Source organism: Mobula birostris, chromosome 16, assembly GCF_030028105.1.
Source record: "Mobula birostris isolate sMobBir1 chromosome 16, sMobBir1.hap1, whole genome shotgun sequence".
NCBI classification, from domain to species: Eukaryota; Metazoa; Chordata; class Chondrichthyes; order Myliobatiformes; family Myliobatidae; genus Mobula; species Mobula birostris.
The window spans coordinates 79,013,881-79,026,708 of NC_092385.1; the positions used below are offsets into that span (position 1 = coordinate 79,013,881).

The window sequence follows — 12,828 nt, forward strand, 5'->3', positions numbered from 1 at the left end:
ATGAGGATTCAATGAGTATCTTTCCAAAGGCATTATATATTCAAGAACTAATCTATGCTGTTTCCATTTTATGCTGCTTTGTGGCAAAACCATTGTTTTAAATTATGGCTGACTCTTAAAAGTGGTTTGAATATTTTTAAGTAAATCTGATTCACATTAATAAATAAAAAGTCAAAGTTGTACGGACTACCCCTTTCCATGATTATATCTTCTGTTTCACTAGATTATCAGAAGCTTGAGTTCTGAAATATTTCTGGTTACGTAGGCAATGTTTATGTGTTTAAAGCAGATCTTTTGATCAATTACAGGAAGATTCTGCTGAGTGCAAAGCAGCAAATAAATTGTGGGATTTATATACAAGAACAAGAAATGAGTTTGTTCAAAGAGGAGATTATGAACATGAAGAGGACGAGGATGATTATGATAGCCAAGATAATGCTGGTACAACTGGTGAAGAGGATGTAAGTTTTTAAATTACAGGCAATCCCCGGATTACGAACGAGTTCCATTCCTAAGTCCGTCTTTAAGTCGGATTTGTACATAAGTCGGAACAGGGACATCCGGTATTATTTAGCGTCAGTTAGTCAAACGTTTGTCTTAGTTATATAGTGTATATTTTACCTTTCTATGCATATAAAACACTTAAGAAATGTATGTATTTTAATAATTAAATCACTGCGTTGCTTAGTAATAATTGTAGCATTCATCGGGGCAGGGCATTTCGCATGCTCCATTATTCTCACTTTATGCTTTAAAATTGTTCCGATTGTTGACTGACTGTAGCCTAACACTTTTCCAATGACCAATGGCGTTTCACCTCTTTCTGATCGCTTTATTATTTCCACTTTATTTTCAAATGTGATCGTTTTCCATCAACGGAACAGAAACACTGCAGATTCAGCAGCCGCCGCGGGCAGCGGGTCCTGAGCTCCCCCGGGTCCTAAAGTCCACCCTCACTGAGACAGGTTAAGTGGGACAAGTGGGAGCGGTGCTGACTGGAAAAGGGGTGGGTGGGGTCAGGGTGAATCTTGTTAAGAAAAATTTAAGGCAAATACAAAGTTACACACTCAACACAGTGTTAACGGCAACGTGATCTGACTTAAAATGGTGGGAGGCATTCTCCTTCATCGAGCCGACGAATTTTTAATATACATAGGCTTTATGGCAGGCCATTCATAAGTACGAGTTGTTCGTAAGTGGGACGCTCATAACTCGGGGACTGCCTGTACTCATTTTCTATGATCTGGGCATGCCTGAGACTCCTTATTTGTTATCCATTCCCCATTGGCCTTGCGCATAGGAGTTGTCTCTTTGAATTACTGCAATCCTTCTGCTGACAGAATACTGATGATTAGGGTATTCAGCAGTGATGTACAACGAGTGTTCTATTTCCACATCAGGATGCCAAGCAGTATGGAAGTACAGCTGCAGTTGATTCTGTTCTCATGTGCCTGCTTGGTTTTGTCTTCAGATCATGCTATTGAAGCCTGGGAAAACTGCAGAGCATTTTTAATATGGTGCTCATTGCATCGCTTTGTGCCAATGATTATGGTTGTAAATGGGGTGCCAGTCAAGTGGGCAGTTTTGTCCTAGATAGTGTCAAGTTTCTTGATAGAACGTGGCAGGTGGAGAGTTTCTTTTGCACTCTGGACATGTACCTCATAGATGTTGGTAGAATCTGGAGTGTCAGGAGGTGGGTCACTTGCTACCAAATTCTTTACATCTGCCTGCTTTTTCAGTTGCAAAATATGCTGCTTATCCATTTGAGTTGCTGGTTAATGGTGACGCCTAGGTTATTGATGGTGGATGTGGATGATTTGATAATGGTATTGCAATTTAATGTGTGGGCAGGGTATTACGTTTTTTTTGGAAATGGTCATTGCTTGCCACTATTTTAGCACAAATATTGTCTGTAATTTACCTGTCCATGCTGAAATATTGTCCAGGTCTTGTTACATGAAGGTGTTAAGCTGTTCTATTGTTGAGTATTTGCAGATAGATTTGACCATGTGTAATAATCAGCTAACATCACCATTTCTGACATTGTGATGGAAATAAGATCATTGATGAAGCAGCTATAGATGGCTGGGCGAAGAACACTGTACTAATGCACTCCCATAGGGTTATCTTAGGGCTGAGATGGTTAACTTCCAATAACAATAACCAACTTCCTTAGTACACAGCCATCTGTCACAATGAATTCCTCAGATTCACCACCCTCTGACTAAAGAAATTCCTCTAAAGAGACGTCCTATTCTGAGGCCGTGCCCTGTGGTCCTAGACTCACCCACTATAGGAAACACCCTCTCCACATCCACTCTGTCTAGGCCTTTCAATATTTGGTAGGTTTCAATGAGATTCCTCCTTCATTCTTCTAAGCTCCAGTAAGTACAGCCCCGGGACGATCAAATGCTCCTCATGAATTAACTCTTTCTTTCCTGGAACTATTTTCGTGAGCTTCCTGTGGAGTCTCTCTATTGCCAGCAAGTCCTTTTTTTAGATAAGGGGCCCAGAACTGCTCACAATACTTCAAGTGAGGCCTCAGCATTACATCCTTGCTTTGATATTCCTGTCTTCTCAAGATGAATGCTGACATTGATTTGTCTTCCCTACCACCGACTCAACCTGCAAGTTAACCTTCCACAAATACTCCATTAGGATTCCCAAGTGATTAAATCATACATTTACAATTGTAATGTGTCCAATGTTAGAAATCTAGATTTAGCAAAGCATCCAGTCTTTGGGTTTGCCTTCTCAACATGTGTCCAGTGGATATTTGTGATGAAACCAACTATTGGTACATTTATACATAGTATTCCTTCAATAAAATGTCAAATCAAAGCTTAAAGGACTTTATTTTGTATTCTTGAAAGAATGCAGATAGAACTTGTTATAAAATGTCTAAAATTGGAAGTGTAGAAAGATTAATGATCACTGAGATTTATTTTCATTATACTTTAGGGTGCAGCACATTATAATAATCTAAAGGAACAGCTGGAACACCTATTCGAAGCTGTAGCCACTTACGTTGACCCATCAGGACATCTTGTCAGTGAGCTTTTTCAAAAGTTACCTTCTAGAGTGGTGAGTAAATCTATTCATAAACAAAAAACTATAGGAAGGAAATGGTGGAAATGCATCATTGTGCATTTGAGCACAAGAAAATAGATGCTGACAGATACAATGAAAACTTTTGGCTTCTCAACTGAAATCTACTTGATAAAATTAATCAATTTCTTGTGTCATCTTATATAGCAAGTGAATGTCAGAAGTGGCCAGTTAATGAAGTTGAGTAACTCCATTGAAGGATCAGCTTTTTCTCTAGTATAACACATGATTAGGTTAATCAGGTGCAGAGATAGCAGACAATCTTAACAGGTGGTAAATCTCTGAAAGTTTTCTGGGCTGCATAAAGTCGAGCAGAGGAGCCCTCTTGTTCTGAGAGTGTTGATCAGCTGGGTATAATTTTTGAGGCTTCCATCTTTGCTCCTGAGTTCTGAACTTCTACCCAGTTATAAGGTAAAAGATTACTTGCTACCGATTAAGCAAAAGATGGGACCCACTGGAAATATTGGTAGATTTTTTTTAAACTGTACACTAAACATTACAAGTTTGAGCAAAAAGGGTAAAACCAGTCTGGTTTCAAATACTTCATAATATAGAAGTTGTGTGTATAGTTCCCATAAAATCAATAGTATTAAAGGTTCCATACAAGTTATCACTACTGGGGTAAAGAGGAGAATATTTTTGTAGAGTTATTTTTGCTTTGGTTTAATGTTTTACATGCACTTATTTAATTTGTTTTTAGAAGTTTGTGAACATCAGAGACTTCTAAAGCTTCTTAAAATTACTTCCAGGTTTCACAGCTAGCAAATTCTGTTCCAGGCTTTTTCCACTGTTAATTGTTAATTCTGCAGACAACCTCAGAGAATGTTAGGTCTCTAGATAAAATATAATTTGAATGTTTTGCAGTAAAGGCAAGTCCTTTGATAATTGGATGATTTTTTTTTTTGGATTTGCAGCAATATCCTGACTACTATGAAATTATTAAGGAGCCAATAGACCTGAAGATGATTGCACAAAGGATTCAGGTTTGACTATTTTATAACTTACTGTTTTTTTTCCCCTTCTCACAAGAACACAGGAAAATAGGAGCAGGAGGAGTAGGTCATCAGGCCCTCCAATTCTGCACTGACATTTATTATGATCATGCTGATCTGAACTCTTCCTTCAGTTCCCATGGCCCTCAATAGAGCATCCAGAATCACAAACTTCTATGATATGAGAAATCATTGTTCTTTGTTATATATGTATTTTTAATTTGCTTATTTTTAAAACAGAAATATTTTGGATTACTGTGATTGTTAATATTTTTGAAATGGATCAATTTCTTCTCACAGAATGCTGCTTACAAGAGTGTTAATGCAATGGCTAGAGATATTGAGCTTCTAGTTCGAAATGCCAAAACCTACAATGAGCCAGGGTCACCTATCTTCAAGGTAAAATATGTTTTCAATCATGGCAATGTACTGCCAGTCTTTTCATGCTATCTAGGTATTTAGGTTCACAGCTTGGGCACTAGCATAATAAAAATCTGTTAAAATTGTTGGTAAAAATATATTTTCTATGCCTGTAGGATGCAAATACAATTAAGAAAATATTTAATCAGAAGAGAGCTGAACTTGAACATAATTTAGAGCCCACTAAATCCAGTCTCCGAATCAGGTGTGTATAATTTTTTTGTCTGATCATTTTGATTACTGAAGATAAGTGGTATGAAAGCTAATTTAGCAATACTGCAGGTGCTAAAAATCTGAATAAAAACTTACAGTAGTTTAGGCAATTGTAAGGAAACAGATACTTCTGTCATTGATCTTCAGAACTTGGAAAAGTTGGAACTGAAACAGGATTAACTTAAATTATGATGAGAACAAAGGGCATATTATGTTAAAATGGAGGATAAGAGAGACTGAATAATGTAAGTGATGGTGTGGCAAATGAATGATAGAACTGCAGGTATTATTCAGTCACTGCTGGTCTCTATTTGTCATTGACTTTTTTTGTTCTTGCTGCCCCCCCTCTCCCCCCAGCCCTTTTGTACAATTCTGTCAACATCTTTATGGATGCTTTCTAACTTGTATTACAACACTTGCTAATTCTTTTGCATGTGTATCTTTTTCTATAAACATTTTTATGCAGAATCGTTCTGTAAACGTAGAAGAAAAACATTGGTCAATTGGTGTTTATCATTCTTAACCAGCCCAAAATAAGACCCCTTTCCCTGGTCAGTATCTGATCACTTCTTTGATTAAATACATTACAATTCTCTCCAAATGTCATTTGAGGCCTTTTGTAGGAGTCAATTGCTTTAGAAACTAGCTTGTAGCTTCTAATACTCTTTTCCTTCCTGCAGCTATTATAGAACATAGAATAGTACAGCACAGTACAGGCCCTTCAGCCCACAATGTTGTGACGACCCTTAAACCCTGCCTCCCATATAACCCCCCACCTTAAATTCCTCCATATACGTGTCTAGTAGACTCTTAAATTTCACTAGTGTATCTGCCTCCATCACTGACTCAGGTAGTGTATTCCACGCACCAACCACTCTCTGAGTAAAAAACCTTCCTTTGATTAGTCAGATCAAAGATGAATTAAGTCTTCTATATCATATCTGTGAGATTAGGAATATTCCTACGAAGACTGCTACATTCCTGTGATCTCTTTAGCTCTAAAAGAACATTTTAGTGAGCTGTTTGTTATTATTTGTACTCCCATCAGATTTGAGCAGCTTATTAGAACCATGACATTTATTTTACTACGACATACCAGCTGCATCAACATTGTGAGTACTGTGAAAATACCCTTCACAAATATTTTATTATCCTCAAATTTTCTCCGTTAGTTATATGCTTCCAGGCATTGTATTCCAGAGGCAATAAAGGTCCAATTGAAGAAACTACTTAAATCTCAAACAAGAGAAAATCTGCAGATACTGGAAATCCGAGCAACTCACACAAAATACTGGAGAAGCGCCACAAGCTGGCAGCATCCAGGAAGAGTACAGTCGACGTTTTGGTCCAAAACCCTTTGGCAGGACTGGAGAAAAAAAGCTGAGGAGTAGATTTAAAAGGTGGGGGGGAGGAGAGGAAGAAAATCAGGTTTTAGGTGAAACCTGGAGGGGAAAGGATGAAGTAAAGAGCTGGGAAATGGATTGGTGAAAGAGACAGAAGGCCATGGAAGAAACAAAAGGAGGGAGGAGCACCAGAGGGAGGCGATGGGCAGGCAAGGAAATAAGGTGAGAGGGGAAAGCGGATGGGAAATAGTGAAAGGGTTGGGGCGGGGGTGGCATTTCCAGAAGTTTAAGAAATCGATGTTCATGCCATCAGGTTGGAGGCTACCCAAACGGAATATAAGGTGTTGTTCCTCCAACCTAAGTGTGGTCTCATCACGACAGCGGAGGAGGCCAAGGATAGACATGTCGGAATGGGAAGAGGAATTAAAATGGGTGGGCACTGGGAGATCCCACTTGTTCTGCCAGACAGAGCGCAGGTGCTCAGCGAAGTGGTCTCCCAATGTACATCGGGTCTCACCGATATACCATAGGCCACACCAGGAGCACCGAACACAGTATATGACCCCAACCAACTCACAGGTAAAGTGTTACCTCACCTGGAAGGACTGTTTTGGGTCCTGAACAATTTTCTAGAAGGAGGTATTGGGGCAGGTGTAGCGCATGTTCCGCTTGCAAGGATAAGTGCCAGGAGGGAGATCAGTTGAGAGGGATGAATAGAGAGGGAGTTGGGTAGGGAACTATCCCTGCAGAAAGTGGGGGGGGGGTGTGGGGGAGGAGGGAAAGATGTGCTTGTTGGTGGGATTCCGTTGGAGGTGGCGGAAGTTTCAGAGAATTATGCGCTGGACATGGAGGCTGATGGAGTGGCAGGAGGATGGGTAGGAAGAAGCATGTGTGAAATGAAAGAGATGCAGTTGAGAGCAGTGTTGATGATGGGGGAAGGGAAGTCCCTTTCTTTGAAAAAGGAGGACATCTCCTTTGTTCTAGAATGAAAAGCCTTGTCCCGAGAGCAGATGTGGCAGAAATGGAGGAATTGAGAGAAGGGAATGGCATTTTTCCAAATAATATGGTGGGGATGAGGTATAGTCCAGGTAGCCGTGAGAATTCTTTGAAAAAAGAGGACATCTCAAATTGTTCAGAGGTTTTAAGTTCAATTAATAGTCAACCTTGCATGAATACAGTGAAATGAAACAGCGTTGTTCCAGGGCCACGGTGCAAAGCACATTACCAACAGCACACTGCGCATACCACATTGTACAAATAGCATATATGGTTATGATTTCAGAAAAATATACAGTCACAAAGAGAAAAATACATATGACCCAAGACCTAAGTTATATTGGTACAGCTTGTTCTTCCACTGAGCGAGCACAGGAAGACATAACCAACAGGAGGGGCCAGTCCCCAACCCAGGACAGAACCCAGAAGTACACAGTACACAGCTAGCTCTGGCATCTCCTTCACCGGCAACTGCAGCAGGCAACTCCGAGACATGAGGGCCTCATCTGCACATCAACTGAGGCAATGCAGCTTCACCACTGTCCATTTTGCAAATGATCCAGTGAAACAGATTTGCAGTGTTTACATTACCAATATCCAACAGGGTCTTGTGATCACAATAAGCATCGAAGACAATCATTATACTAAACATAAAATGGTTCATAGAAATCTTTTTGTCCCCATTTTATTTTGCCATCAATCCAGGATCATAATACTAAGCATCAAGTTGTCATAAAGTTAATTTAAAATGTACATAATTCACAACAAATTAATAAGTTACTTTCTCTATGGCTGGCATTTTCTATCATTTTACCCAATAGAAAATTAGCCATCGAATATTTAGAACTAAAATTCATGGGTCAGCCATAGTACCATAAGGAAAATGCTCAGTCCTGTAATTGTTAGCAACACATCCAAAAAAAAACTGTTTTCATTATGTTCAGAACAATTTAAAAAATGCAAATAAAGCTTTCATCTTACTGCAATTAACAAATATTCTGCAATATAAAGATCACGAGAATGAAAACTGATAAACAAAATTAACATTTATTTTTGAGTGGAAGCCTGACCATTCTAACCATGTTGAGACTTGTTATAAAATGCTAAGTAGACTTACACTGGAAAAGCATATTGATACGATGAGCAGTTTCAAAAAGGATGAACATTTTCATTTTTAGATGGCTTTGATAGTAATTTGAATTAATTATAATTTCGCAAATTATCGTTAAACAGTATGAAGATGGTATATTGTACAGACCTGACAACTTAACTGGTTTTTGTGTTGACATTTCCTCAACCTGAGGTATTTGTACTGCCTCTAGACCCATACAGTGCTCTGCCTAACAACAAGAAACAAGCCATGCTTTCCTCAGCCGTCATGTTGTCCTTTTGTTCCAGTTTCTTGCCCTGTGCTTCATTTCCAACCCAGCTGATTTGCTCGTCATTTTTATACAAAGCCATCCAAATAATCCATTGCTCATATCCTGGACTAATAGAGGAAAACGTCACAGAAGATTATGCTATCAACGAAAAGTAACCTCTGAATTTCTAAAGTTTTTTTTAATTCTATCTAAATAGGAACCGAAGGTCAGCACAAGGCGATCGTTTGTCAGCAATTACTATGGCTTTGCAATATGGATCAGAGAGTGAAGAGGAAGGTGGTTTAGGTGGTAAGGGATTGTAATATATATTTGATTAATACTTTATGAAAGTAGCTTTTTGTTTTGGCTTTTCTATACACATTTGTTCCCATAGTGGTCACTCGTTACGAAGATGGTGACTCTGACGGAGATAGCATCGGTTCATCTGTTGATGTTACTAGTCCAATTTATCAGCTGTTTGAAGCAGTTAAGAATCATCGGAACAGCCAGGGACAACTTCTGGCTCAGCCTTTCTTGCGTCTGCCTTCCAAGAAAGATTATCCCGATTATTATCAACAAATCAAGCACCCCATGTCACTACAAATTATAAGGTAAGGAATCTCGTTGATGTCATTTAAAAGTCAGTGACCATGCTGATTCTGAATATTTTAATCAACACAGAAATATTTTTATTTGTTCCCAAATAACTGGATTCTTTTCATGGACCAAGCAATGCTGCTTATTTATTAATTTTTTAACTGATTCAAGAATGTTTAATGTCATTTCCAGTAAACAAGTGTAAAAGAAAGCAAAATAATTGTTAGTCCGAATCTGATGCAACATATAAAAAACACACTAAGATAAGGAACATAGTTTAAAAAAGGCACAATACAGTGGATTCAGGTTACTTGGTCCATTGGTTAATTGGGGCAGCTACCTATTTGGAACAACTCTTAAAGAACAAAAACTAATCGAGAAAATGGCCAGGATCCCCTTCATTTTACTTGGGACACTACGCCCCTTAAATTGGGATAGGAGACTGTTGCTGAACTGTTTCTAACTAACGTCACTCACGTGCACTTGTGTGGCATTAGATACTACGCCATGCTTAGAGTGAACAGTTTTTAAATAATGTCAGTTGCATATGCTTGTCTTCCAAAAGCAGTGATTTTTGTCACTGATGATAGTTGGTGAGAAACAAGCAGAAGACACTTCAGAACTCTTTTGACTCACTGCAGTTTCAAGCATTCAGGCTTAGATATGCAACAAGTATCTGGGAGTGAAAAGAAACTAATTTCAGCAAGTTAGGAACTACAAAGAATTTGAAGGCATCGACAATCATCTTAAATGAAAATAAAGATTTGGAGGGTGCGATCGTCAAAAGTATTGCATGAAGACAGTCCATTATCTGCATTAGTTGCCTGTGTTGAATCTGTTTATGTCAATCAAAATAAGGGGCAGTATGCACTGAGTGAATTACTCTGTTGGTAACTGTTAGGTACTAATACACACTTTTATATTACATGGTAGCATTTGTAGCGTTCTGATTTGTTCTGTATTTCATTTATGTACATAATTTGTTAGTTAAACGGTAGTTTCCTTTTTTTTTAATACCTTCTTAGCTATTTCCACGAATCTTCAGGCTAATTGAGGCAATTGCTCAATTGGGCCAAAATGTATTGCTCTCAATGTGTCCCAGTTAACTGGAATCCACTGTATATATAAATACGCAAGATAGATTATATGCATATAAAGTGACACTAGGTACAGGAGTGTCAGTACTTAAGGTGATTCTGACAGGAAATGATAAAATAGTGGTGGTGGGTTAGGGGGTGGAGGTCAGCCTTACTGCTTGAGGAAAGCAACTGTTTTTAAGTCTGGTGGTCTTGGCGAGGATGCTACATAGCCTGATGGAAATTCCTGGACTTGTGGTTTAGCTTATATATTCTGGTTATGTTCAAATGTTAAATAGAATTGATGTACAGGGAATTTATATTCTGGGTTTATATTTTCTGCAGATTACCCTTGCGTTAAGTCTGTTACTCACATTTGGTAAAGGCTTCCTCTGTACTTATTGTTAAATTAATACATGAATTGTTCCACTAATGTTTACAACTGAAAAAGATATTGTTGTTTTATTATATGAATCCTTAAATATGTTATGGAGGGCATGAAGTGTCATCAGTATAGCCAACTCCATGTATTATCTTATTTCCATTTGAAAATCCTAAGTAGGTTTTAAAATCTTTTCATAAACAAGAGAATATCTGCAGATACTGGAAATCCAAGTAACACACAAAATACTGAAGGAACTCAGCAGGCCAGGCAGCATCTATGATCTATGGAAAAGAGTACAGTCAACGTTTTGGGGCCAAAACCCTTCAGCGGGACTCTCGATTTAAAATCTTTTGTTGTTTTTTTTTTAAAACAAAGCTTCAATTTCAATCATTCCCTAATAGACACCAGTATATTCCATTGTCCCTGACTTTCACATTCTCTTTGTTCTTACCAAAACATTATATTTTCAGTCTACTGCTTGACATTTTGCTCCCAAAGGAAAATGGGGAAAAAAATATCAGCCCAATTTTTGGTAAACCTCATTCTTCAGTTGCCTATCAAGAGGTCTAGGTCAGTGGTTAAAAATAACATATCGCTTCTCATGATTTCCCCCAGTTGCATAACCTGATCAAGAATTATCTTAATTTTAGGTGAAAACCTGTGAGTTCAAACACATCCGTCTATGTGTAATATGCAATTTGATAGTTTAAGTTAGACAGATTTTGTTTATATTTTTAAAAACATCTGATTGTTTTTACTTATTATAAACTTTAAGATAAATATGTTAAGACTTTGTATTTATTTTAGTTATCCAAGAAATTTTGATTTTTGAGATTATTAATACAATGTATGTTATAATGAGCAATTTTACATTAATAGTAAATGTTTTGTTGGATTCTCTTCTCATCATAGGCAAAAATTGAAGAACAATGAATTTGAGAACCTGGACCAACTGGAGTCTGACATGAATCTAATGTTTGAAAATGCCAAGCGTTATAACATCCCTAATTCTGCAATCTTCAAACGTGTGTTGAAGCTGCAACAAATCATGCAGGTATAAATATAGCAAAGTAGTATGTTTTAATATTTATGTATTCTGAATAAATTGATTTGAGCTTCTTTACTCCTGAGATGTAATCTTACAGGCAAAGAAGAAGGAGCTGGCTAGAAGAGAGTACACAGATGATGGTGACAGTATGGTATCTTCTGTAACATCTGATACAGGCAGTGGCAAGAGAAAAAGGTAAGATTAAAAATTTTGCAGCATTAAACTGCTTAAAATAGAATATATATCCAAATTATATATCAATGAGAAGCATTAAATATTCATAATCATTTTAAAACTGCAATGCATGATTTCATATAAACTTATTAAATGTAAAATTGTTTAAATACATGGGGAAAATTATTTTAACTGTAGCATAACAGTTGAACTATATTCAAAAGAATTGTAAATAAATGTATTTGTTATTTTATGGCTATGATTGCATGAAAGGGCTTGGGATTTGTATTTTGTATTTCCTGACTTGTCACTGGAGTCCAGTAATTTCATGGTTACCAAATCTTGATATTTTAAATGTTGATGGTTACAACACACCTACAGATTGGTGAATAGTTATTAGAATGAGATTCAGCAATGTTTTCTCTTATTTCAGTAAGTTGTTTACTATTGTTGAGAGCATTTTTATTAATTTTCTGCTGTATAAATCAGAAATATAGTTTACAGTATTACATGTGATTTGTGTGACCACATTTCCAAGTAAAAGGAAAATACTGCTAACACTAGGCTAGGTTATTGTGAACCACTTATTGTGCTGGAACGTGTATATTTTAGAAAGTAAATAATTGTATACTTAGAGAAGATAATTACGCAGTGAAGTAAGTGGATGAAGGTTAATTAATGATTAGTAACATTTTTAAGTAGGTATACACTTTGGTCCATCTATTCAGAGCATTCCCTTAGGAAATTCCTAAAAATATATATTTGGTTACATTTATTAATGGCTCTGATTTGCCAAAATCTTTATGGATGTAATAATAAAGGGTTGTCATCTTTGAATGCTGTTTAAGTTGGAGCAGTGAACAGTGAAATTCTTATTTTAATAATCATTGATTGTGGTGTTAATTTGGTCGTATGGATCAATGTCTCCTTCCTTGAATGATCGATTGTAAATTCTGATTTGTAGCATTGTATATGCCTCTAGTTTTAGCACATCTTAGCACAGGCTATAATGTGAAATTAGCTCCAAAATTTTCTTCAGTCCTGAAAAGTGTTCATTGTTGTTGAAGGCACAGAACTAAAAATTCATTTGTGCAATGCCAAATGAGGCATGGTGT

General features: G+C 37.2%; 1 protein-coding gene across 11 annotated transcripts in view; it reads left to right on the forward strand.

Annotated features, from left to right (window-relative positions):
• The window catches only part of pbrm1 (polybromo 1), a 91,956-nt gene that overhangs the window by 17,448 nt on the left and 61,680 nt on the right, over positions 1-12,828 (forward strand). For all 11 annotated transcript variants that reach the window (XR_011889409.1, XM_072280950.1, XM_072280949.1 and 8 more), the window contains 9 exons: positions 309-461; positions 2,962-3,084; positions 4,023-4,091; positions 4,401-4,499; positions 4,637-4,725; positions 8,651-8,742; positions 8,828-9,044; positions 11,404-11,545; positions 11,637-11,734. Coding sequence is in view for 10 of the 11 variants with exons in the window: in XM_072280950.1 (XP_072137051.1) it covers positions 309-461; positions 2,962-3,084; positions 4,023-4,091; positions 4,401-4,499; positions 4,637-4,725; positions 8,651-8,742; positions 8,828-9,044; positions 11,404-11,545; positions 11,637-11,734 (1,082 nt within the window). In the remaining variant the exon portion in view is untranslated. The remainder of the gene's footprint in view (positions 1-308; positions 462-2,961; positions 3,085-4,022; positions 4,092-4,400; positions 4,500-4,636; positions 4,726-8,650; positions 8,743-8,827; positions 9,045-11,403; positions 11,546-11,636; positions 11,735-12,828) is intronic.